General features: G+C 38.4%; 2 protein-coding genes across 2 annotated transcripts in view; one reads left to right on the top strand and one right to left on the bottom strand.

Moving 5' to 3' along the window:
* LOC126354079 (uncharacterized protein PF3D7_1120000-like) overlaps window positions 1-10,522 on the top strand; it is a 266,538-nt gene extending 256,016 nt beyond the window's left edge. The window contains exon 3 of the mRNA XM_050003460.1: window positions 9,398-10,522. Within this exon, the coding sequence (XP_049859417.1) occupies window positions 9,398-10,137 (740 nt within the window). The 3' untranslated portion in view covers window positions 10,138-10,522. The remainder of the gene's footprint in view (window positions 1-9,397) is intronic.
* Window positions 10,481-26,578, bottom strand: part of LOC126354081 (rutC family protein UK114-like) — a 33,130-nt gene continuing 17,032 nt past the window's right edge. The window contains exons 2-5 of the mRNA XM_050003462.1: window positions 21,817-21,977; window positions 19,664-19,732; window positions 16,764-16,819; window positions 10,481-10,616 (exon numbers count right to left, since the gene is read on the bottom strand). Coding sequence (XP_049859419.1) covers window positions 10,557-10,616; window positions 16,764-16,819; window positions 19,664-19,732; window positions 21,817-21,977 — 346 coding nt within the window. The 3' untranslated portion in view covers window positions 10,481-10,556. The remainder of the gene's footprint in view (window positions 10,617-16,763; window positions 16,820-19,663; window positions 19,733-21,816; window positions 21,978-26,578) is intronic.

Here is a 26,578-nt window from a genome sequence, read left to right as displayed (position 1 = left end):
AAAATTAAATAGGGTGTATGTATACATTTTTTGTTATGTACTTTAATGGCATTTTCTGTGAATATTTTATAAAATATATGTATTTGTACTACCTTTTTGTAACTAGCTATGTATATGCAAGATTTATGTAAAAATGAAGTGTCCAATATCATTATAAGAAATGATCCACAGACAAATAAATAAATCTTCAGGATTTCTGGAAACTGGGGTGATGCAAAGCTTTTTTTGATGTGTGTATTTAATATGTGCTTTCGTGTGCAGCAAAGTGTACTGCACAGGGTGTAATAGATCTCTATGACCATGCTTTGCATACTCTGTGGCATTAACTTAACTATGTATTGAAATGTGCTGTTCTCTGTAATTATGAGTGTTAAAATATAGCCTGCCTTTTTCATTCACTTTTTGTGTTCAGAATTACTTCCCTCAATGCACTAATTCCAACAGGTTATGGGTCCAGGCACCAGTGAATGCATTCGCAATAAGTGTCCCGACTTAAGGAAGGAAATATCATCGAAATAAACCTGGAAGTGTGCAGTCCAAGCTATTGGGGTGAGCCAATTGTGGCGTAGTTCAATACTATCTTAACTACCAGTAAAAGTAATTGTGAAAATGGGTGAGGCAGAAATATCGCAAATAGAGACTTGTACTTAACAAGAACTAAAGCTACATGGAAATTTGCTGTGGAAGCATAATAACACTTGGATGATATATGAAATGTAGTGAATGGTACACTAAAGCTCACTGAGCAAAATTACTCAAATAAGGACCAGAAGGCAAGATCAAAGTTGACATTTTTTATTGGTCCAATGAACTATGTGCACTCGGAGAAAGCAGTGACGGGAAAAGAAGTTTGGGACAAGTCATGGAGCGCATATAAATCAGGTGGCCTTACAAGTAAAGTCGAAATGCTCTGTTAACTTATAGCCATTTGACTGGATAACTCCAAGATCATTGGGGATTATGTCAACAACATAATATTCACTTCAAAATGACTAAGGAACATTGAGTTAGAGATTGCAAATGAATGGGTAGGCACACTGTTGCTAGCAGGACTGCCCGAAAAATATGCATCCATGGTTATGGGATTAGAACGCTCAAGCATACCGATTATGGGTGACGGTGTGAAACTGAAGGTCCTTCAGGATGTGAAAAGTGTGTCAGTACTGTTATCTGCCATGAACACTGTGGGCAAGAATACAGTGTAGTATTCATTGTAGTACCAATGCAAACAGCCTGTGAATGTCATCTTGATGAATTTATTGTAATGCCTAAACACATGTTGTGCCAATTCATGAAGACTGCTGGCGGGAGCTGGTATGTAAGTATGTCTCCCCATCAGGTCTCAGTCATTTTTTTTTATTTTATTTACACGTCAAGCTCTGTAGAACCAAATTGAGGAGCAAATCTCCAAGATTATGGAACGTGCCAGCACATGAGATTACAACATAAAAGTAATAACAGATAAAAATAAATGCTTATAAACACAGAAAATCAGTCCATAAGCTTAAGTAAACGTGATCAATAATACAACAGGAATCAGCTTAATTTTTCAAGGAACTCCTCAGCAGAATAGAAGGAGTGACCCACAAGGAAACTCTTCAGTTTCAACTTGAAAGTGCGTGGATCACTGCTGAGATTCTTGAATTTGAGTGGTGGCTTATTGAAAATGGATGAAGCAGTATACTGCACAGCTTTATGCACAAAATGTAAGGAAGTCTAATCCAAATGCAGGTTTGATTTCTGCCAAGTATTAACTGAGTGAAAGCTGCTTATTCTTGGGAATAAGCTAATATTGTTAGCAATAAATTCCCAAATGGTGAAAAATCAGAGGATCAGACAGATCACCAAGGGTCCATACATTCCTCACATTTATGCTGTGAACTGCAGTGTGGTGTCTTGGTTCATCCTGCTGGAATATGCCATTTGGTACCCAATTCATGAAAGGTATGACAACAGAGTTTACCATTTTCGCCACATTCTGGCAAGCATTCAGCCTCCTTTCATCAACTTCCACACCAATCTTGTTGCTATATAGAATAGCTTCCTCACCATGATTCCAAGAGTTGGAGAGATGCTTCCTGTGATCTTTCCACAGGTCAACAATATACACAGTGGCATCAATGTGACCATTGCAAACAGAAGCAAACCTCCTCACTGAACATTACAGAATGCCATTCACTGCCCCAGTTGACTAGGTTCTACACTGTGCAAGTATCTGTTGTCTGTGGTATGGTGTCAGTGATAAATTATCTACAGCAATGCTATCAACCCAGTTTGCAGTAATCTGTTGCTAACAGTTTGTGGAGACACTGCCTCTAACTTCTGCCTTCTTCTGGTGGTGTAGTCTTTCTGGAAAAACCAGTGCCTATTCATCAGTTGTCCTGAATCCATCTCATCACCACTCATTTGCAGTTGTTGCACTACAGCCAAGTGTCTGTGCAGTTTATCTGTTTGTTACTTCAGTGTTCCTCATGCCGACCATTTGAATTTTCCATAGTCCCAAAATATAATGATAAGCTGTATGCACATGTTCTCTGGGAATACTGTGTTGGGAACTCCATGTAGAAAGTTCCAGTAACATTACATGCACCCATTCCTTATCTGAACTTAAGGCCTTTTCCCCTGCTGAAAGTACACTTGCATAAGGTTGGAATTTTCATCAACTTATACCACAGACATGAAAATATTGGAGTATATCAGTTTGGTAGTGATATGTGAAGATGTGATGGTGTACCATTTTCCATTTCTGTTTGTACATGGGCTTCCACATAGCCCAAAAATAAGAGAAATATTTAAAATGTGGAATTTTAAAAGTGTTGCCAGTAACAATATGTTTATAATTCCCATATTTTTCATCCACAACTTCTCCTTGTGTCAATAGCCTGTGTGCTGTGCCAATAAAGATCATATTCACAAATGTTGAATATGATGGTCATCAGCAAAGAATACAGCCATAAGATGAAGCACACTTCTGTGTACAGCACTGTAAATATTTTAAATTCTTGTTCCTGATCACTGATACTGAGTAGCTTCTTTTTGTAGAGGTAGCAGACAACAACTGTAGACTTTCACAAGATCATTGGAGATCTTGAAGACCTCATAAAAAAGTCAACTGGCTCATTTTTATAATGCATATGAACCAGAATTTCATTACTGAAATGATATATGGATTTTCCTCTGTAGTCCTGAAACCAAACCTGATACATAATTAAACTTATCTACTCAGAAAAGGGGGTCGTATTTTACTAGAACTCTCTCCCCATACAATTTTGAAAAGACTGGTTGGAGTGAACTGAATCTGTATCCGTAGGTAACCTGTTTACATTAATTTTCAAAGATGAATATTACTACACTTACTGTACATTGCAACTTGTGAGGAAATGTGAACTGAGTTGTGAAAAGATTACAAGGAGAACATTCCATGGAGAACCATTAGTCAGCTCAATAATTTAGAGTTCTATTAAAAATGCTATCCAAAGTCTTATAAATTACTGCTTCACAACAATTTAATTATTTTAAAATTTCTTTAATGTTTATGTGCTCAAATGTATGGTTTGAATTTTCTGCCACTGTTGTGAAGTACACATTAAACTTATCATAGTTTTTAAATGTATTGTCATTGCTGTAATAGTTCCTGCCCAGCAACCTGATCTAATCTGGGATGTTGTTTTCATTCATAATTTCATAATGCATAAGCTTACTGTGCTCTGATTCACTTGAGCAAATAGAAGAACCAGTCGTATTTTAATCTTTATCTATGCAAAGACAAATTTTGAACTTGAAGTCATCTTCAGTTAGCTTAATACAGTTATCTCTTGTAATTTGTTTTAATGCTGCAATTGTATTTCATGCTACTATCGGTGTCTGATTATTTAAGTGCTAACAGCATAGAGACTGAAGAATGTAAAGGTTTTATAATACACTCCTGGAAATTGAAATAAGAACACCGTGAAGGGGAAACTTTATTGACACATTCCTGGGGTCAGATACATCACATGATCACACTGACAGAACCACAGGCACGTAGACACAGGCAACAGAGCATGCACAATGTCGGCACTAGTACAGTGTATATCCACCCTTCGCAGCAATGCAGGCTGCTATTCTCCCATGGAGACGATCATAGAGATGCTGGATGTAGTCCTGTGGAACGGCTTGCCATGCCATTTCCACCTGGCGCCTCAGTTGGACCAGCGTTCGTGCTGGACGTGCAGACCGCGTGAGACGACGCTTCATCCAGTCCCAAACATGCTCAATGGGGGACAGATCTGGAGATCTTGCTGGCCAGGGTAGTTGACTTACACCTTCTAGAGCACGTTGGGTGGCACGGGATACATTCGGACGTGCATTGTCCTGTTGGAACAGCAAGTTCCCTTGCCAGTCTAGGAATGGTAGAATGATGGGTTCGATGATGGTTTGGATGTACCGTGCACTATTCAGTGTCCCCTCGACGATTACCAGAGGTGTACGGCCAGTGTAGGAGATCGCACCCCACACCATGATGCCGGGTGTTGGCCCTGTGTGCCTCGGTCGTATGCAGTCCTGATTGTGGCGCTCACCTGCACGGCACCAAACACGCATACGACCATCATTGGCACCAAGGCAGAAGCGACTCTCATCGCTGAAGACGACACGTCTCCATTCGTCCCTCCATTCACGCCTGTCACTACACCACTGGAGGCGGGCTGCACGATGTTGGGGCGTGAGCGGAAGACAGCCTAACGGTGTGCGGGACTGTAGCCCAGCTTCATGGAGATGGTTGCGAATGGTCCTGGCCAATACCCCAGGAGCAACAGTGTCCCTAATTTGATGGGAAGTGGCGGTGCAGTCCCCTACGGCACTGCGCAGGATCCTACGGTCTTGGCGTGCATCTGTGCGTCGCTGCGGTCCGGTCCCAGGTCGACGGGCATGTGCACCTTCCGCCGACCACTGGCGACAACATCGATGTACTGTGGAGACCTCACGCCCCATGTGTTGAGCAATTCAGCGGTACCTCCACCCGGCCTCCCACATGCCCACTATAAGCTCTCGCTCAAAGCCCGTCAACTGCACATACGGTTCACGTCCACGCTGTCGCAGCATGCTACCAGTGTTAAAGACTGCGATGGAGCTCCGTATGCCACGGCAAACTGGCTGACACTGACGGCGGTGGTGCAGAAATGCTGCGCAGCTAGCGCCATTCGACGGCCAACACCGCGGTTCCTGGTGTGTCCGCTGTGCCGTGCGTGTGATCATTGCTTGTACAGCCCTCCTGCAGTGTCCGGAGCAAGTATGGTGGGTCTGACACACCGGTGTCAATGTGTTCTTTTTTCCATTTCCAGGAGTGTATGTGCATAATACTAGAGTAACCAGCCACAGACTGTGGGGTGAAAGACAGCTGCTATAGGTATCTAAAATGTAGATGGCAAATCAGCAATAAATATGTAATTGTTTTAAACTAACCAAAAATGGGTGAAAGTCTCAAACTCACTAAAATGTGGTTGTATTTCCCATTATCTGAAAGAAAATAATGTTACATTTTTGTGCTTGGAATCTCTTTCTTTGCATATATTATTGTTTGCTTTTTATATAAGAGAGTGGAAATTTTTTCTACAATAATGAAGTTTGAGTTCTTCAGAAGACCTTCAACACCAAATTTGTTGTCTTCAGAGTCAATATCCATTGTTTGTAAATGTATTTGTTACGTAATTAAATTTTTCAACTCTACCATCTATTTCATGCATTTCTTCCATTATTCTTGCACTGCATTCTTTCTAAACATTATGACTGACACTTTTAATTCTAATTCTTGTCCTTGACAAAGGTCTCTATAGGACTGCAGAAGACCACTGTATAATTTGGGTTTTTCTCTTCTTACAGAAATTTCTTCATCCTTTTTCTATCATACCATTTTTCTCAGATCTTTAGTATTTTTTTTTTCATGGCTCACTCATTAAGGAGTACAATTTTTCTGTATTCATCTCCTGTCACTGAGCTCTGATATGTCAACAACTACATAGTTATTTCCCTATGTCTCAAATCTCCTACTCCTTTAATGTCATATCTGCCTAACCATTGTTGAATTCTTCTATTTTCTACTCTTTCTGCCCATTGTCTTCTGTGGTCTTCTAGTCACTCCAATCATGTAGTTCTCAGTAGATAGTCTACAAATGTTGCCATTTACAATTATATTACTTCTGATATTGTTCCCTTGCTCTGGTAGCATCCTAAATTTGCTTCTTGATTTCATCTTTAACCTTCTCATACACACATCAAAAAAGGTTTGGCATCAACCCGGTTCCGATAACTCCTGAAGATAGGCATTGACTTTGGATATTGTATCACAGACACAGTCCCTTTGAATGTTCAGAGATGTCACTAAACCCACCCAAAAATGTAAACAACCATGTATGAACAGTGTCTTAGTCGGTGGGGGTCCGAAAGCTGATCAGTTTCAGTCATTCCACCAGAAAGGAGGTACATGGCTTGTGTTGTCTGTAGTTCAACCATGCCTAGATGGTCAATACTGTGGTTCAACCATGTCTGCATTGGTACTTTGTGCCAGGAAGGGCTCTCAACAAGGGAAGTGTTCAGGCGTCAGGGAGTGAACTAAAGCAATGTTGTCTAGACATGGACGAGATACAGAGAGAGAGAGGAACTGTTGATGACATGCCTCGCTTAGTCTGCTCAAGTGCTACTACTGCAGTCGCTGATCACTACCTACAGATCATGACTGGAGGAACCCTGACAGCAACGTCACCATGTTGAATAATGCTTTTCGTGTTATGGCTCAAACTGTGTGCAATAGGCTGCATGATGCACAGTTCCACTACCGATGTTCATGGTGAGAGCCATCTTTGCAACCACAACACCATGCAGCACAGTACAGATGAGCCCAACAACATGCCAAATGAACCACTCAGGATTGGCACCATGTTCTCTTCACTGATGAGTGTCGCATATGCCTTCTACCAGACAATCGTTGGAGACGAGTTTGGAGGCAACCCAGCCAGACTCAATGCCTTACACACATTGTCCAGCGAGTGCAGCAAGGTGGAGGTTCCCTGATGTTTTGGGGTGGCATTATGTGGGGCTTACATATGCTGTTGGTGGTCGTGGGAGGTGCCGTAAAGGCTGTATGATATTTGAATGCCATCCTCTGATCGATAGTACAACCATATCGGCAGCATATTGGCAAGGCATTCATCTTCATGTACGACAACTGGTGCTCCGATCATGCATGTCTTGTGAATGACTTCCTTCAGTATAACGACATCGCTTGACTAGAGTGGCCAGCATGTTCTCCAGACATGAACCCTATTGAACATGCCTGGGATCGATTGACAAATGCTGTTTGTGGACGACGTGACCCATCAACCACTCTGAGGGATCTGTGCCAAATCGCTGTTGAGGAGTGGGATAATCTGGACTAACAGTGCCTTGATGAACTTGTGGATAGTATGCCACAATGAATACAGGCATGCATCAATGCAAGAGGATATTCTACTGAGTATTAGAGGTACCGGTGTGTACAGCAACCTGGACCACCACCTTTGAAGGTCTTGCTGTATGGTGGTACAAGATGCAATGTGTGGTTTTCATGAGCAATAAAAAGGGCAGAAATGATGTTTATGTTTATCTTTATTCCAGTTTTCTGTACAGAATACAGAACCAAGGTGATGGAAAACTTTTTTTGGTGTGTGTATTATCCAGGAGATTTTTCTGTGATTGTTTTCGATTTTTTTTTAAATAGTTATCTCAGCAACATTGGCTTTGTGTCTCAGCTTCATGTCTGTTGACACATTCATTTCGTTTTGTATCATTCTTGTTTCTTTTTGTTATGATCTGTCATCCTGCTATTCATTGATTTTTTGATCCCCAGCTGTGTCTTGTCTGTTGGTGAAGCTGCAGGTAGTTTTTAACTCTCTCATTCTGACTCTTTTGCTCAATTTGTGAAGTTCTTTTTTCACATATTCTTTTACTTACTGTAATTAATCTAGGCAATTACATTTTATCACAGTTCCTGTTTCATCAGTTTTGCAGTAGTTGTCAGGCACATATTCTCTTGTGTTTCAGTAGATACATACAATTTTGTCAGTCTGGCCAAATACACCTCTTCATGTGTTTCACAATGCAAACGGAGACCATTGCTTTATTTCTTACAGTAAACAAAAAAATTTTAAAGCGTAATTTTAAGAGTGCATTTGTTAGTTTGAACCCAAATTAGTCTAGTATGATATTTGGAGTAAGAGTATTTGTTAAAAGGGATAGCCACACACAAGGAATAACCAGAAATATAGCAGTACAGCTGCATGGCTTTAGGAGACAGACAGTGCAGTGCAGACCAGTACATAAATTGGGGCTAGTTGGACATATTCATATTTTTGCAAATCAGCCTCAAAGTGATTACTGTACTCGACTGTATCAGTACTGTTTACTAAATGGCTTCCTCTCAGTTGATAATAATAGCAGCACCATAAGATTGGAGAGGATTTATAGACCACATCTTCAACTTTTCTATTAGAAATTAAAACAAAAAATGAACTGTTTTTGTAGTTTAATATCAAAAAATTCCATATATTTATGAAAATAACTTTGAAATTATGAAATATTCATCTAAAGAAGTACGCATAATGAATAAATGTTTAAATGCAGTATTCAAATTAAGAAACATAGTATGCAAAATAAAAATTCTTTGTTATGTTTATTCAACTAAGAACTTAATTATAAACAACATTTCTAGTTATATATCCAGGAGCTATGAGGTATAAATTCTTGGGTGGCCCCACCATTGAGCAAGCAACATAAAGCTGTCCATGATAAAAACATGAAATGTCAAATCCACCCGACAGTATTTACCAGACAACCCTTGTGACTTGTTAATTGTAATAGCAAGTGTAAGTCTCAATGGAAACTGCAGTCTCTTGAAGTAAAATGGGAGATCTGTCAGAGTAAGGAGTATCTCTTTATCTATGTGCTGTACAGTAATATATTTGAGCAGGCACATTCAGCTGTGTATGTAGACACTGTCGGCAAAGTACGTTGACAATAGAGCTAATAGCGAAGAAGTAAAAAATTTAAATGTCATGCATATTGCAGGCATCTCATTATTTATGACATCATATCTCCTGAACTATGGTGGGTAGGTGGTCCTTACCCTAACAGCAATTGTTGCCTGACAGTCGAGGATGTGTGTACCAATTTTGGGTGAAATTGGGTCAGTGGTCTAGGACATGTGGGACACATACATACATCTGTTTCTATGAGAGAGAGAGAGAGAGAGAGAGAGAGAGAGAGAGAGAGAGAGAAAGAGAGAGAGAGAGAGAGAGAGAGAGAGAGATTGATTTTCTTTGCGAGATCAAATTCTTTGGATATGAAATATGCTGGTGTACTAATACCACTGTATTATTCATTTCAGATGTCGGTGAGGCAGCAAAACACAAAGCTGAAGCTGTTGCTGAAACTGTTGAAACTAAGGCAGTAGAGGTAAAAGAGCAAGTAGAAGAGAAAGTAAAAGCAGTCACAGAACAGGTGAAGGAGAAGGTTGAAAATTTTATACCAATCAAGAAAGAAGATGGGCAAGACCTGACAAAAGTAGGAGATGATGCTCTTAAGAATGTTACTACAAAGGTTGGAAATGAACTGGAGAATGTCAGTGAACAGGTTACTGACAAAGTGCATGACACTGTAGAGAAAACCAGTGAAGAGGTGGGAAATGTAGCAGAGAAGGCAGGTGCAGAATTTCAGAACATAAGTGAAAAGGTTAACACTGAATTGGAACATTCAGTCAACAGAGCCAGTTCTGAAGTTGAAGAGATAACGACAGAAATTGGGACTGCTGCTGAAAACCTACATATGTCAATAGATAAAGCTGATATTGATATGGTTGATGAAGAATTGAGAGCTATTGAAGAAATGGAAGCAACTGAAAAGATGGTGAAAGAAGAGGGATCCATGCATGAAAATATGGTCATGTCAGCAGCATCCACAGCTGAAAATGAAATTGATGAGAAGCATGAAACAGAAGATGCAAAGGAAAGCCGAAGTAAACATGCCACTCCTGATTTGGACAAGAATGTTACTGAAGATACTGAAAAATCTGGAAATGGTAGTCCAGTAACTAATGAAAGTGATGAGAAGACTAATCCAAGTGCATAATTGTGACAGAATTTTTTGGTTTGTGTGTGTTGAATGGTTTAATGAATACAGAACAGAAAATAAATGATATTTTGTAAAATTAATGTGCTATTTTGAAAATATTCTTGTAAAAAACCAAATGGACATACAAGATGCAAAATATGGTTGTGCAGGACACAGTAAAAGAAGTTATATTACAGTTTATGTGCAAAAATGGTGTTGACTGTTACTTTAAGTTTAGAAATACTTAATCCAACAGCACCCTCAACTTTCTCCATTATTCCACACTCCTGCTGCAGTGTAGGAGCACATGCACACACAAACACACAGAATATACTAACCAATAAGAAATAATTTGATAATATTGTTTTTATATACAAAGAAAATTAAAATAAATCTTTATTTCATTTATTGTACAAAAATTATTAACATTAACTTAATCACTGAATGGTCTGGACTTCTCCTGTCACTGCAATTGCATCAATCTCCACTTTTAAACCCTGGAACAGTGCATAAAAATGGCATTAATAGTTAACTTGTCTACAAAAATCGGCGTACACAAAAAATATTTGCTACTAATGACTAGTACTGTATACACAGTGATTTTTATAAAATGTATTGATTCTACCAAGATACAAGTCATCATTCATAACACTGATCATACATAATCTTTTGAATACTTTCTTGAATAAAAAATAATTGAAATTACCAAATACATTTTAGGAGATCATCACTGAAAATATTCATTAGTAGTTGCAATTAAAACTGTATGGGTTAGTCTCAAACAAAAGTAATGTTGCCTAAGTAATTTTATAATTCAGTGATATATCTTGTACTTTACACCTATAACTGTAACTTCAATATGAATCAATCTCTCTGCAGTGTTTGAAGTGCATAATTCATTTTTAATCCCAGACTAGGCTTACCATTGTAGCTTGCACACCTATCATAGAATGCACTTTTCCTTGACACTGTGTTAATACTGTTTCCAAGATTATATTACTTAAATGTAGTTCTGATGCAGCATTTAATAAGTTATTATTTGAAGATCTTAATTAGTAATTATAAATGTAGTGAGTTTTGATGAAAATGAAGGTACTGAAGTACTGCACTTTTTCTTAAGCAAACAGTGTTGCCAAAATAAAAAGTGTAAACAAAATCTTTCATTTACACACATCTATTCATGTACTGTTTTACTCATAATAATTTACACAGTTAAAATGTAACCTCTGTTGACAATGAAGTGTTTGTTCTAATTTCGCAACATCAACAAAAGTTAAATTACATGCGTGGCTGTTAGCTTATAGATTTGTAACAGCATAATGGTGTCTGATCATGAACAAGTTTGATATGTACTAAATGCACACACTTCATTAAGACAGTTGCAGTGAGAAAACAGCACTTAAGTTTCTAATTTACAATACCACTTATAACATTTATTACTTTAGTACTGATGGACCAGGCAGAAAAATCAGTAGGACAGAATGAAATGGGCATTCACAAGAAGCTGCCAACAAAACTGTGGTTGACGCAACTTAGCTAAAAATCTTGACTCACTTGCATTTCATTGCAAATGTCTAACTCACACTGCCATGTGACTATTAGACTATGATTTAGCATGTGGCATTCTGCACAGTATTGCAATAAACCTCATTTTCCCCACAACCATTCATCTCTCTTTCTCCAGATGAAGAAACCCTAGAGAGAAAGAGTGAGTCTGTACAAACCTGCTACCTGTTGATACCAGAAGTTATTTTCAGCCTTCATATGGTTCCAATATCCTTCATATGTTTGATAACCAGTTGATTACTTATTTTTCTGTATTATATTAACATGGAGCGATATCAGAACTAATTGTGCTCGTATAGAGATAAGAAAAAATGTGTATGACAACAGAATGAGAAACCTAACAAATGAATAACTAACAAAAGGATAATGTTCTACGAGTTGGAGCATGGAATATCAGAAGCTTGAATGCGGTAGGGAAACTAGAAAAATCTGAAAAGGGAAATGCAGATGCTCAGTCTAGATATAGTAGGGGCCAGTGAAGTGAAGTGGAAAGAAGACAAGAATTTCTGGTCAGATGAGGATAGGGTAATATCAACAGCAGCAGCAAATCGTATAATGGGAGTAGGATTCACTATGAATAGGAAGGTAGGGCAGAGAATTTGTTAATGTGAACAGTTAAGTGACAGGGTTGTTCTTATCAGACAGCAAACCATCCCTAACAAAGTTAGTTCAAGTATATATGCTGATGTCACAAGCTGAAGATGAAGAGACAAAGTGTATGAGGACATTGAAAGGGTAATGCAGTATGTAAAGGGGGATGAAAATCTAATAGTCATGGGGGACTGGAATGCAGTTGTAGGAGAAGGGGTAGAAGAAAAGGTTACAATAGAATATGGGCTTGGGACAGGGAATGAGAGAGGAGAAAGACTGAGTTCTGTAACAAATTTCAGCTAGTTATAGTGAATACTCTGTTCAAGAATCACAAGAGGAGGAGGTATACTTGAGAAAGGCCAGGTGATACGGGAAGATTTCAAATAGACTACATCATGGTCAGACAGAGATTCCAAAATCAGATACTGGATTGTAAGACATACCCAGGAGCAGATATAGATCCAGATCACAAAATAGTAGTGATGAAGAGTAGGCTGAAGTGTAAGACATTAGTCAGAAAGAATCAATATGCAAAGAAGTGGGATACCGAAGTACTAAGGAATGACGAGATACGATTGAAGTTCTCTAAGGCTATAGATACAGCAAAAAGGAATAGCTCAGTAGGCAGTACAGTTGAAGAGGACCAGACGTCTCTAAAAAGGGCCATCACAGTAGTTGGAAAGAAAAACATAGGTACAAAGAAGGTAACTGCGAAGAAACCATGGGTAACAGAAGAAATAATACATTTGATCAATGAAAGGAGGAAGTACAAAAATGTTCTGGGGAAACTCAGGAATACAGAAATACAAGTCACTGAGGAATGAAAAAAATAGCAAATGAAGGGAAGCTAAGATGAAATGCCTGCATGAAAAATGTGAAGAAATCAAAAACGAAATGATTGTCAGAATGACAGATTCAGCATACAGGAAAGTCAAAAGAATCTTCGGTGACATTAAAAGTAAGTGTGGTATCATTAAGAGTGCAGTGGAAGTTTCACTCCTAAATGCAGAGGAAAGAGTGGATAGGTGGAAAGAATACATTGAAAGCCTTCATGAGGGGGAAGATTTGTATGATGTGATAGAAGAGGATACAGGAGTCGATTTAGAAGAGATACGGGTCTAGAATTAGAATCAGAATTTAAAAGAGCTTTGGAGGACTTAAGATCAAATAAGGCAGAAGGGTTAGATAACATTCCATCAGAATTTCTAAAATAACTGGGGGAGGGGTCAACAAAATGACTATTCAAGTCGGTGGGTAGAATGTATTAGTCTGCCGACATACCATCTGAATTTTGGAAAAATATCATCCACACAATTCTGAAGACTGCAAGAACTGACTAGTTCTAGAATTATTGCACAATCAGCTTAACAGCCCATGCATCCAAGTTGCTGATAAGAATAATATACAGAACAATGGAAAAGAAAATTGAAGATGTGCTAGATGACAATCAGTTTGGGTTTAGAAAAGGTAAAGGCATGAGAGAGGCAATTCTGATATTGCGGTCGATAATGGAAGCAAGACTAAAGAAAAATCATGACAAATTCATAGGATTTGTCAACCTGTAAAAATCCTTTGACAATGTACACTGGTGCAGGATGTTTGAAATTCTCATAAAAATAGGGATAAGCTACAGGGAGAGATGGGTAATATACAATATGTACAAGAGCCAAGAGGGAATAGTAAGAGTGAACAACCAAGAATGAAATGCTCAGATTAAAGAGGGTGTAAGGCAGGGATGTAGTGAAGAAGAATAACATGATCTGCTGAATAGAATGGACAGTCTAAGGAGTACACAGTATGGGCTGAGAATAAATCTAAGAAACGTAATGAGATATCTGCTTGCGTCTCTATATGTGCGAATGGATATGTGTGTGTGTGCGAGTGTATACCTGTCCTTTTCCCCCCCTAAGGTAAGTCTTTCCGCTCCCAGGATTGGAATGATTCCTTACCCTCTTCCTTAAAACCCAAATCCTTTCGTCTTTCCCTCTCCTTCCTTCTTTCCTGATGAAGCAACCATGTGTTGCGAAAGCTTGAAATTTGTGTGTGTTTGTGTTTGTTATTGTCTCTATCAACATACCAAATATATATATACAAAAGTAAGTATATGTATCTAAAAACAAAGATGATGAGACTAACCAAACGAAAGCGCTGGGTGGTTGATAGACACACAAACAAACACAAACATACACACAAAATTCAAGCTTTCGCAACCAATGTTTGCTTCATCAGGAAAGAGGGAAGGAGAGGGAAAGACGCAAGGATGTGGGTTTTCGTTTGGTAAGTCACATCATGTTTGTTTTTAGATTTATTTTTCCCATGTGGAATGTCCCCCCCCCCCCCCCCCTCTCTCTCTCTCTCTCTCTCTCTCTCTCTCTCTCTCTCTCTCTCTCTATATATATATATATATATATATATATATATATATATATATATATATATATATATATATATAAAATAGAAAGAAACTTCCACATGGGAAAAATATATTAAAAACAAAGATTCCAAGATTTACCAAGCGGGAAAGCGCCGGCAGACAGGCACATGAACAAAACACACAAACACACACACAGAATTACCAGCTTTTGCAACCGATGGTTGCTTCTTCAGGAAGGAGAGGGAAAGACGAAAGGATGTGGGTTTTAAGGGAGAGGGTAAGGAGTCATTCCAATCCCGGGAGCGGAAAGACTTCCCTTAGGGGAAAAAAAGGACAGATGTACACTCGCACCCACACACACACACACATATATCCATCCATACATACACAGACACAAGCAGACATATTTAAAGGCAAAGAGTAAGGGCAGAGATGTCAGGCGGAAGTACAGAGGCAAAGAAGTTGTTGAAAGACAGGTGAGGTATGAGCGGCGGTAACTTGAAATTAGCGGAGGTTGAGGCCTGGCGATCGAGAAGAGAGGATATACTGAAGGGCGAGTTCCCATCTCCGGAGTTCGGATAGGTTGGTGTTGGTGGGAAGTATCCAGATAACTCAGACGGTGTAACACTGTGCCAAGATGTGCTGGCCGTGCATCAAGGCATGTTTAGCCAAAGGGTGATCCTCATTACCAACAAACACTGTCTGCCTGTGTCCATTCATGCGAATGGACAGTTTGTTGCTGGTCATTCTCACATAGAAAGCGTCACAGTGCAGGCAGGTCAGTTGGTAAATCACGTGGGTGCTTTCACACGTGGCTCTCCCTTTGATCGTGTACACCTTCCGGGTTACAGGACTGGAGTAGGTGGTGGTGGGAGGGTGCATAGGACAGGTTTTACACCGGGGGCGGTTGCAAGGGTAGGAGCCAGAGGGTAGGGAAGGTGGTTTGGGGATTTCATAGGGATGAACCAAGAGGTTACGAAGGTTACGTGGACGGCGGAAAGACACTCTTGGTGGAGTAGGGAGGATTTCATGAAGGATTGATCTCATTTCGGGGCAGGATTTTAGGAAGTCGTGTCCCTGCTGGAGAGCCACATTCAAGGTCTGATCCAGTCCCGGGAAGTATTCTGTCACAAGTGGGGCACTTTTGGGGTTCTTCTGTGAGAGGTTCTGGGTTTGAGGGGATGAGGAAGTGGCTCTGGTTATCTGCTTCTGTACCAGGTTGGGAGGGTAATTGCGGGATGCGAAAGCTGTTTTCAGGTTGTTGGTGTAATGGTCGAGGGATTCAGGACTGGAGCAGATTCGTTTGCCACGAAGGCCTAGGCTGTAGGGAAGGGACCGTTTGATATGGAATGGGTGGCAGCTGTCATAATGGAGGTACTGTTGCTTGTTGGTGGGTTTGATGTGGACGGATGTGTGCAGCTGGCCATTGGACAGATGGAGGTCAACGTCTAGGAAAGTGGCATGGGATTTGGTGTAGGACCAGGTGAATCTGATGGAACCAAAGGAGTTGAGGTTGGAGAGGAAATTCTGGAGTTGTTCTTCACTGCGAGTCCAGATCATGAAGATGTCATCAATAAATCTGTACCAAACTTTGGGTTGGCAGGCTTGGGTAACCAAGAAGGCTTCCTCTAAGCGACCCTTAAATAGGTTGGCATATGAGGGGGCCATCCTGGTACCCATGGCTGTTCCCTTTAATTGTTGGTATGTCTGGCCTTCAAAAGTGAAGAAGTTGTGGGTCAGGATGAAGCTGGCTAAGGTGACGAGGAAAGAGGTTTTAGGTAGGGTGGCAGGTGATCGGCGTGAAAGGAAGTGCTCCATTGCAACGAGGCCCTGGACGTGCGGGATATTCGTGTATAGGGAAGTGGCATCAATGGTTACAAGGATGGTTTCCGGGGAGGTGTGTATATATATATATATATATATATATATATATATATATATATATATATATAGAGAGAGAGAGAGAGAGAGAGAGAGAGAGAGAGAGAGAGAGAGAGAGAGAGAGAGTATGGTCTCATCATATTGAATAGGGGTGGGGATGTCCTGCTAAGATTACTATAAATGGAAATATATAATACATACAAAACATAATGTGTATGCAAGAGATACATACCAGTGGTAACTTTCCAGCTTGAAATGATATACGGGCAGGATATGGCTCTTTAAAAACTGGAATATACACAAAGATAATGAATTAGTTAAAGCATTAAAGATGTTTATTGTTGCTCTACACATAACTAAATTTCTGAGACAGATTTCACTGCTCAAAATGTGCTTTGATTGATGGCAGCTATTCTTTAGTAAAATACTAAAACATATATTCTACATACTTTAGTGTCAAAACAGTTACGAAGTTAATAGCAACATGAAGCTAAAATACATTTCTTTATACATGATGAGTTTCGATATTCCCTAGAATTTGTGCCATAATGTTGTCATGGACATCAGGTTTAGAACAGTTGCTGCACATTAGTGGGCCTTTAATTCATCCTGAAAAGACTGTCTTCCAAGAACATTGAACTTTTTGGTGTGATTGTTTTTTAACAAAGCAGGAGCACACTATACTGCTGTGATGTACAATAATCTCATTGTGAAGGTTTCGCTCTTACTGTCTGTCAGTGAGTCTGAGGGAAGTCTGAGGAATGCTCCCAAATGCAACTTCTGAGATGCAATCATAAAAGAAACTATTGTATTAAAACAACAGATAACACCCTCAATATAAAAATGACCACCTGTAACTGATTATAATGTTGAATACTGCTCTAAAATAACTTTCTGATAAGACTTATCAAGTAGAAGCTACTGTAACCGGATACTATATCAATTCAACATTATAATTTCTGTCAGCTTCACTCATGAGACATATGTTTTGGTACCATGAAGGTAGTATGTTAAAATATTCATACATCAAATGATGACTTTTGAATGGGACATAATGGCGAATCCCAAGTGAAGTAACAACTGTTCCAAATGGATTACTGGAGTATATCATGTTGGCCTTGCTCTCAGTCATTGAATGAAATTAATTCTTGTTGTAAAGCAGACTTCCCTAAGATTTATTGAAAGGCAATAGGAGCAAGACCTTAGTTTGCCTCCAGTTCTTGGCTGAGCAACTTCATGAGCTAAGTCTTGAGAGGTGGTGTACCTATAGTCACATGTGTCTGCAGACACATGTGACTATAGGTCACTCCCATTTCACGCCCCCCCCCCCCCCACCTCCCTATCTCTCTAAATCTGGACTTCAGAATTTTAATTCACTGCAGAATTCTCATACAGTTCAATTTTTTGAGATATTGTAAGATTTTTGTGTCTCCCATAAAATTTAATTCTTGTGACATAACACATTTTGAAATTGACCAAAGAGAGGTTATTACAATCTTTCAACAGACAGTGTGCAAACTATAAGTCATGTGCTGGCACTGAATTCCTTCTACTGTCTTCAATTCATTTTCATTGTTGTCTGACACCTATTACATGGTTCCACATTATACTCATATTTGATGTTTTGTACAGATGGGATATTAGAAGTCACTGGCAAACTTATTTGACTAGACCCTGCCATTAACATAATTTTAGCATTTATTTATTTATTCCTTGTGATCTGATGGTACACAATGTGTTGCAGATGTCGGAAAATATCATTTAACATTGTTAACATATATTAACGTAGGCCTATAGTATCCTAATGTATTATATTGCTCAATGTTTTCAATTTAACACAAATAGCAAGATTACTGTTCTAAGTATTCATTTACAGAGTAAAAACAGTGACACAACAAATATGACTTCACAGCTTTGCTAAATTTTATGTTGTTTCGATGGACTTAATACTAGTGGGAAGATTGTTGAACAGTTGGAGGCCCATGTGGAAAACTCCCTTTTTACACAGTTGAGTGTTTTTATGTATAACATGCAGGTTTGCATTTTTCCTGGTGTTGTGTTCATGTATTTCATTATTTTTTACGACTCTGGGGTCAGTTGGCACTATGTGTTTTCTGAAAAATTTTAGAGTCTCAATAATGTAGAGGCAAGGCAGTGTAAGGATTTACAACTTTCTGAAGATGGGTTTGCAAGAGTCTCTGGGTTTGCTCCCAGTAATAATCCTCATTGCTCTCTTCTGGATTCTGAATGTGCTCGGAGCAGTTTGAGAATTTCCCCAGAATATTACACCATATTTTAGGTGGGCTTGTATGTAAGCGTAGTATGCACTGGTTAATGTTTTCAGGCTAGCACATGTTTTCAGTACACTCAATGCATAACAGCCAGTACAAATCCTGGCATTTACCTTTCCTCTATGTGTATTCCATTTCAGGTTATTTTGAACCCACAGACCTAGGAATTTGAAAACAGTGTCGGTATCTATTGACTGGTTATTTATAGTGACAAATGGCTGAGAGGAATTTGCATTTTGTGTTGTGTGGAAGTTCATGGAAGCTGTCTTTTTGGTGTTGATACTTCCTTTGCATCCAGTTACAAACTATAACTAAACATCTTCCTCATAACACTAATTTCATCCAAACATCAAATTGTAAAAATGCAAGTTGAATGAAAATAATGTCTCAGGTGCAGATGCATATATTTGAATCACACATATATATTTCAGATACATACAAAAACTTATTTTATGAAGCATAGTGCCACTTCTCTTTGAATTATACTTAATATTATAATACTGCACCAGTATGCAAATTGTATAAAACTTCTGGCAATTGAAACATGAGTACTATATAAAGACTCAATCACCTGTCTTTTTACAGTGGCACTCAGTAACGTCAAGTGGTTAAGTGCATGTCACAGATTGTTGTCCCTACTGCTTTTAATAAGGAATGACAGACAAAAGTTCTGAAGTGACTGTAGGGCAGTGTTTGCAAAAGAAAAAAAATTATGATGAACCTCACCTAATACATGGTTTCAGTTTATTTCTAATGAACACATTAACCCCCAATTTTGAACATTCTTTATTTTTAAAATTTGGGAAATCTTATGGAAATTATTTATGAGAACACTACTTACATTCTTTGTAAACTTCATTCACTGCTTGGAAATCACTTATGTCATGAAGCAGAATTGTGATTTTCACAACTGAAAAAGATAAGGCAAATTTAAGATAAAAGCTGATGTAAAAATGGTGAAGGTAACATTAAAAAGATTTATTATTGATGATATGGAAAAGGAACATTTCACACTTATTTTTGTAACACAATCTATAACAATATTTGTAGTACTATATGTAGTACTATATGTATAACATCAGTGACACTGGATGGTTATTTTGTGAATCATTTCTGCTACTCTTTTCATATGTGGGCAGGAGTTATGAATTATTTATTCCAACTGTTGGGCATGGTTATTTACATAAGGGAAAGGTAACCACTCACTAATTGTGGACTGATGTGTAGTGCAACAGGAAACAGCTTTCAAGCTCTTGCTCTTTCTGTAGCAAAAGTAGAAACATTTACGCACAATGACACAGACACCCAAACACCCACTCCTGTCATCTCAGCAAGAATGATTCAGTCTTGACTCTGTCTCGAGTCTGTCTCATTGAGGCTACGGGAGAGGGTGTATTTGTGTGTGCAAATGGTTGTGTGTGTGTGTGTTTGTGTGTGTGTGTGTGTGTGTGTTTTTGTGTGTGGGCATGCACGCTTTTGCTAGAGAAAGAACAAGAGATTGAAAGCTGATGTGAATACTGTTTTCTGTTGTTTCTAAGCACCACACATCATTCTGCTGTTGTATAGGTGAGTGGTTGCCTTTCCCTTATTTTACATCTTATTCCATCCAGGAATTTCCATTGTTGATAGATATAGTTTTTTTGTTTGACAGTCCTATAGTATATTATAGTTAAAAGAGGGGCTAACTCAGCTGCAGATTCCATCAGACCCTAATGCCTTGTTCATTTTTGAGGATTTTAACTGCATCTCAGTTCCACTAATACCTGTATCACTTATCTCTGTAGTGGTATAAGAATTAAACTGGTGCAGTTACTCCTGAGTTTTCATTTGTCAGGAACATTTCAAAATGGAGTTCAGAATTTCTGCTTTAACTTTACAAATGAGTCATGGGCCCAAAGGGCTGAGGTGATGTGGACAGATGTGGAGTGTACCAGTTCACTGAGTAACATTTAAGAAAGATGTTTTGCTCTTGCAGAAAGCTTTGAAAGAGTTCACAAGCGTGTTAGGGCGATGATGACCTCGATGTTGAGCGCCCATAAGCCCCAACACACACACACACACACACACACACACACACACACACACACACACACACACACTCTCTCTCTCTCTCTCTCTCAAGCATGTCCCTTTTTGCAGGCATAGAATTTTTCTTAAGCTGCCAGTTTTCTGAGTGAGTATTGCAGTTTAGTGAGGATGTACAAGCTCAGTAGGAAGAGGTCACATAACAGAGCATGCTGAAGGTATCAGCTAACTGGAGATGAAGTTTAATGTATGAAGCAGACTTGGCAAGATCCTGTTGAAGACAATAAATCCAATTTGTTCTCATGGAAACTTGAGATCCGGTGTTGCTGTGTATTTCTCCTTTTTGACTATGAACTGTTTTTCATTCTTATTTATTGAAGAGATTATGAGCAGAAGTGGCAGGAAACCATGTGGATAGGTGTAGCTCATGAGTTAAAACGAAGTTGGAAACTGAATGTTGGTTTGATTTTTTAGAGAAGAAGTGCAGAGGACGAATCATAGTCTGCCTATAAATTTTTCCAAGTAAATCTGCAGAACAATGTGCTGTGTAATTTGTTTTAGGTGCTCCACACCACAAAGAGTGTGCAGATTCTGACTGTAGCTGTGGGTAAATCTTTGCACAATGACACAGAAACTCTGAGGATAAGAAGGAGGAACATTTCAAGTTAATACTGTTTATTGCTGTATGCTATAAACTTATTGGTCATTACCTAGCATAAAAGACTTTACTCAATTAAAAATTTAGATTTGCCAGTCATCTGAGCACTCTGAATATACAAAATGCAAATTATCTGAAGAAATATTTCTTATGGTTATACAAGATGCCATTATTTAAGCTGAAGAGCTCCATAGAACAGTGAGGTGGGAGTATGGTAGAGGACATTAGTTCCATGTAACTGAAAAAATCAGGGTTTGGGGAACATTTACAGCCAATGAAGACAATATTAACTGGCATATAATATTACTTACCATTGTTGAGTGATGAACCAGCTGCTTCAAGAATGCCTCTAAGATTTTCAAAACACTTTCTTGCTTGACCCACCACTCCACCTTCTGCAGCCTTATTGGTGTTTTTATCAAATCCCACAGTACCAGCTACATACACCATATTGTTCACACAAATTGCTTGGCTGTAACATTTAACATAAACACATGTATTTACATAAGTAATTCATAATCACATACAATCACAATTTCTCTCACATATTCACTTAAATGATAAATCTTGAAATTTGACTCAGATATTGGTAATGAAATATTATGGATGGTATATGAACAATTCAGTTCAATTCAATTCTGTCCAATTCAATCTCTTTATTCATCCATTAACAATATACATTGGATGGATATAGTCAATTACAACATAGTTTCTTATATTTAATTTGTTTCAAAAACTTGGATAATAAATACAAATATTTTAAGTCATTGTATATAAATAATATTACTTTCCATATCCAGATATTCTTCAATGTTATAAAAACTATGTGTTGGTAAAAATTATTTAAGATATACCATGAATTTTTGAAATTCTTTAATTTTCTTTACTGTAGAAGGCAATGCGCTAAGAAGTATTTTGGGCTGGTAGTTTACACTTATTTGGTAGAGTGCTCCTTTGTGGGTGTCCCTGTGAAAATCATCACCGTTCCTTGTTTCATGGTTATGAACCTGACTATTTAATGTTGAAAATTCTTGGTGAGTTTTCAAAAAGCATACACATTCATAGAAGTATAAGATAGGAAGAGTCATTATTTTAAATTCTTTAAATATTTTTCTGCATGACACTCTGCATGGAGCCCCTTTCATTATTCTAATACCCCTTTTTTTAAGTTTGAAAGCTTGTTTTGCTATACCTGTATTTCCCCAGAAGATCACACCACATCTAAGCAAACTGTTGGTGTAAGCATAATAGGCACACATCAATGATTCAGTGTTGCAACATTCCTGAAGCATTCTTAGCACATAGCAGCATTTACTTAATTTATTTCTCAAAACTTCTAGATGCTTTTCCCATCTCAAGTGCTCATCCACCCATATATCTAGGAAGTTTTGTATGGAGCTGGTGAATTACATAGCTCTCTAACTCAGCTTTTACTCTTCTTCTAGCTTTCCTTTTATTATTACCAAAATTCATCAATACCATTTTATCCTTATTTATGATCAAAGCATTATTGCTAAACCATTTTCCTGTCTCAGTTATTGTCCTAGAGACACTCTGCTGTAGATTACCCTCAGTGTATCCTTTTATTAAAATGCTAGTGTCATCAGTGAACATCGCCTTTTCTGCAACTGTCAGATGGTCTGGCAAATCATTTATGTACACCAAGAACAACAGAGGGCTTAACACAGAATACTGGGGCAATCCACAGGTAGTTTTTCTGAAATCTGAAAGATACTCTTTGCCTTCATGACATATTTGTACTTTCTGTTGTCTGTCAGAGAGATAAGACTTGAACCATTTGAAGGCAAGTCCCTGGATCCCATAAAATTCTAGTTTAATAAGCAATAAGTCATGGCTGATTAGATCAAATGCTTTAGATAAATCTAAGAATATCCCGTAGCTTAATTTGTTCTTATCCAAGGCATAGAACTATTTTCATGAATTGGAAGACTGCTGTTTCTATGGATCTATCCTTCCAAACCCATTCTGAGCATTAGTCAGTATTTTATTTTTATCTGGGAAGTCAGCTAACCTTTCATATATTACTCTTTCAATTACATTAGAGAAACCTGACAATAATGACACTGGCCTATAATTATTTATGTCAGCTGTACTATCCTTTTTGTGAAATGGCTGTATTATGGAGAGTTTTAGTTTTGATGGGAACACTCCTGTCCTGAAAGAAGTATTAATAATGTCAGTTAGGTGAGTATCTACACTGTTAGAACTATGTTTGATTACCTTGTCTGGAATTCCGTCAGTACCACAAGACATTTTATTTCTTAGTTTATTAATAGTATTTGTAACTTCACATTCAGTTACTGGGTACAGAAACACTGTCTTTTCACAAGTTGGTACTTTTATATTTTTGTTGTTTGAGTTGCACAGACTTTTAATTAGGTTCGGTACTGTATTCACATAATGTTCATTGAATATATGAGCATTGAGTGAGAGGTATGTACATAGTGAGAAATTAAATATTACAGTTCATCTTTAACACTTGTGTTCTTTTACTGAGCACAAAATGAGGAACACAAGCATCTACTTTTGTCTTGCTTGTGGGTGTGATGGTGAACACGGCACAGATAAGGAGCAACAATTAGCACCACAAGATCTGCCCAGGAGTCTAGAGATTGTAAATATGGCCCTGTCTGGGCTATCAAATTTTGTTTCCAGCCCCTCCCTCCCCTACACACATTGCCCATATTCTCCTAACAATGCACTCAATGACTTCCTCCATATGGCTGTATTTTGTACCTAAAGACCACTGTGGTGCAAGGCTTAACAGCGGAAGTACTGTCATAATTTAACCACAAAAACTGCATCTTAGAACAGCTTTTGAATCAAATGCATGTATGGCAGCATTTAAGTTTCAATATTTAACAGCATAAAGTTTTACTACATGATTTGTAATTTAATGAGCTAATGTGATTAGAAACTGGTAAGTTTCATTACCGTTAAGTTGTTCAAGATCATTGCTAACATCAATATGAACAGCTGCATTTTTTCTTTTTTTTCAAAAATGAAAAAAAGGTACAAGTTTCCTGTACATTCAAAACTCAATAGTTAAATTTTAAGTATAACATACAGCAGCTATAAGCAAACATGGTAATTACAAAAATGGAAAATAACAAAAGGAATGCAACAACCAAACAAAATTTACCTGTGTTTACTTCTAGTAGAACAATTTTGCTTCATGGTATTAATACATGTACACACTATTGGTGAGTGTGTAAATGATTAGAGTTGCAATTCTCTGTGACAGGTAGAATGGCCACCAGAATGCATTACTCTTTTTCATGTTTAGTGTTGTTATCAGGCCTGGTGGGATTTATAATGTTATCAGGCCTGGTAGGATATATAATGTGAGTACACACCATAAGAAGTTGAGTGATCACTGTGGAGGACATAGAAGATGCTGCATATGAAGTGAAACAGTGTTATCAGCACTTGACAGAAAGGGGCTTCATTGTGGCTCACTGGTCATATTGTGCAATACCCAGATTTATGGGGCATTCAGATGTGGCCTGATGATGGACTGAACAGGGATGTAATGGCAAGCATGCTCATCATCAAGGTGTAAGTCAACCACAGATGGCCACCACAAGAGTAGTTAACTGTATTGTGCATCAAGCACATTCTAACCCTTTCATGTCAGTGTTTGACATCCAAAAACAAGTAACTCCCTGCAACAACTGTGCTGTGCCATGCAGCACCATTAGTCAGAGACTATCATAGGGCATGTGCTGTTATTACCAAAACACATACAGCTCCACTTGGAGAACTGTGATCATGAAGCATGGACTGCTTGATGAATGGTGTCATATTGTGTTCAGTGGTGAATTATGGCTCTGCATTATCCCAGATGATAGTCATCAGCAAGTATGGTGGTGATCTGGGGAGAGATCCCATTCTTCCAATGTTCTTGAGAGACATCCTGGTGTCACAGTTGACTCTATAGTACGAGGAGCCAACGGTTATAACTTCAGGACACAGCTAGTAGTGAATGAGGGAGCTCTGATGGACAATTGTATGTCACAGACCTCCTGGATCCACATGTGTTACCTCTAACATGACACTATCGTGATGACATTTTTCAACAGGACAGTGCTCATTATGACATGGCACATGGCTCTATGAACTGTCTGTGTGATGTTGAGATACTCCTGTGGGCTACAAGTTTCCAAGTCCTGACCCCAATAGAACACTTGTGGGACCAGCTCCAACATTAACTTATCCAAATGCCAATATCCAGGATAGCAAGGACAAGTTACAATAGTTGTGGCCAACCTGCCTCAAGAAAGGTTACAACAGCATCATGACATCCTTCCCAACTAAATCAGTGCATGAACATAGGCCAAAAGAGGTGCAATGTCATACTAATAAGTGGACTCATACTGATAGTTCTCTGTAAATTTGGTCCAATTTTGTAATCACTCAAGTAACATAAAATACTCTCTCAGCCAATTAAGTTTATTTTCTCCTGTGATTCTGGCTGCTTCACTTGTTTGTTTGGTAGTACAGAAAAGAAAAAAATCCATATTTTGCAACTAAATGTTTTGTTTGTTCTACCGGTACCAGGCCTCTTCAATGGTCTACAATATTAAGAAAATTATTTAAGTATATATATTTTTTTGTAGGAGATTTATAGTAATATTTGGCAGTTCATTTGTGTTATCTAAATACACTGGTGTGCAAATCTTAAGGAGAATGATCTTCAACATGAGGTTTCACTGCCAAGTAACACAATTTGATGAAACTTAGACTGTATATAGAAAGAAGACCTTCATTATAGTGCAGAAGTTAACAGAAAGAAATATGCAATGAGAGAAACAGAAATGTCACTTTCATTTAAAGACAATAATTATAATGAAGTCATGACAATCCCGTGGACTTTAAAAAAAGCTAGGACATTGTTCTTAATATGGTGTGTAATCCCTACAGACAACAATGTATGCTCTGCAAAAAATGTTCCCATGCTGGACACAAGGTTGGTAAGGACTTGTTGTGGTAGGACATTCCATTTCTCCACCAGTGAGGTTACAAACAGCTGGGTGATCATTGGTGCTTGTG

Source organism: Schistocerca gregaria, chromosome 3 (genome assembly GCF_023897955.1).
Source record: "Schistocerca gregaria isolate iqSchGreg1 chromosome 3, iqSchGreg1.2, whole genome shotgun sequence".
In the NCBI taxonomy this organism is placed as follows: Eukaryota; Metazoa; Arthropoda; class Insecta; order Orthoptera; family Acrididae; genus Schistocerca; species Schistocerca gregaria.
This window is presented reverse-complemented; position numbering and strand designations above follow the sequence as displayed.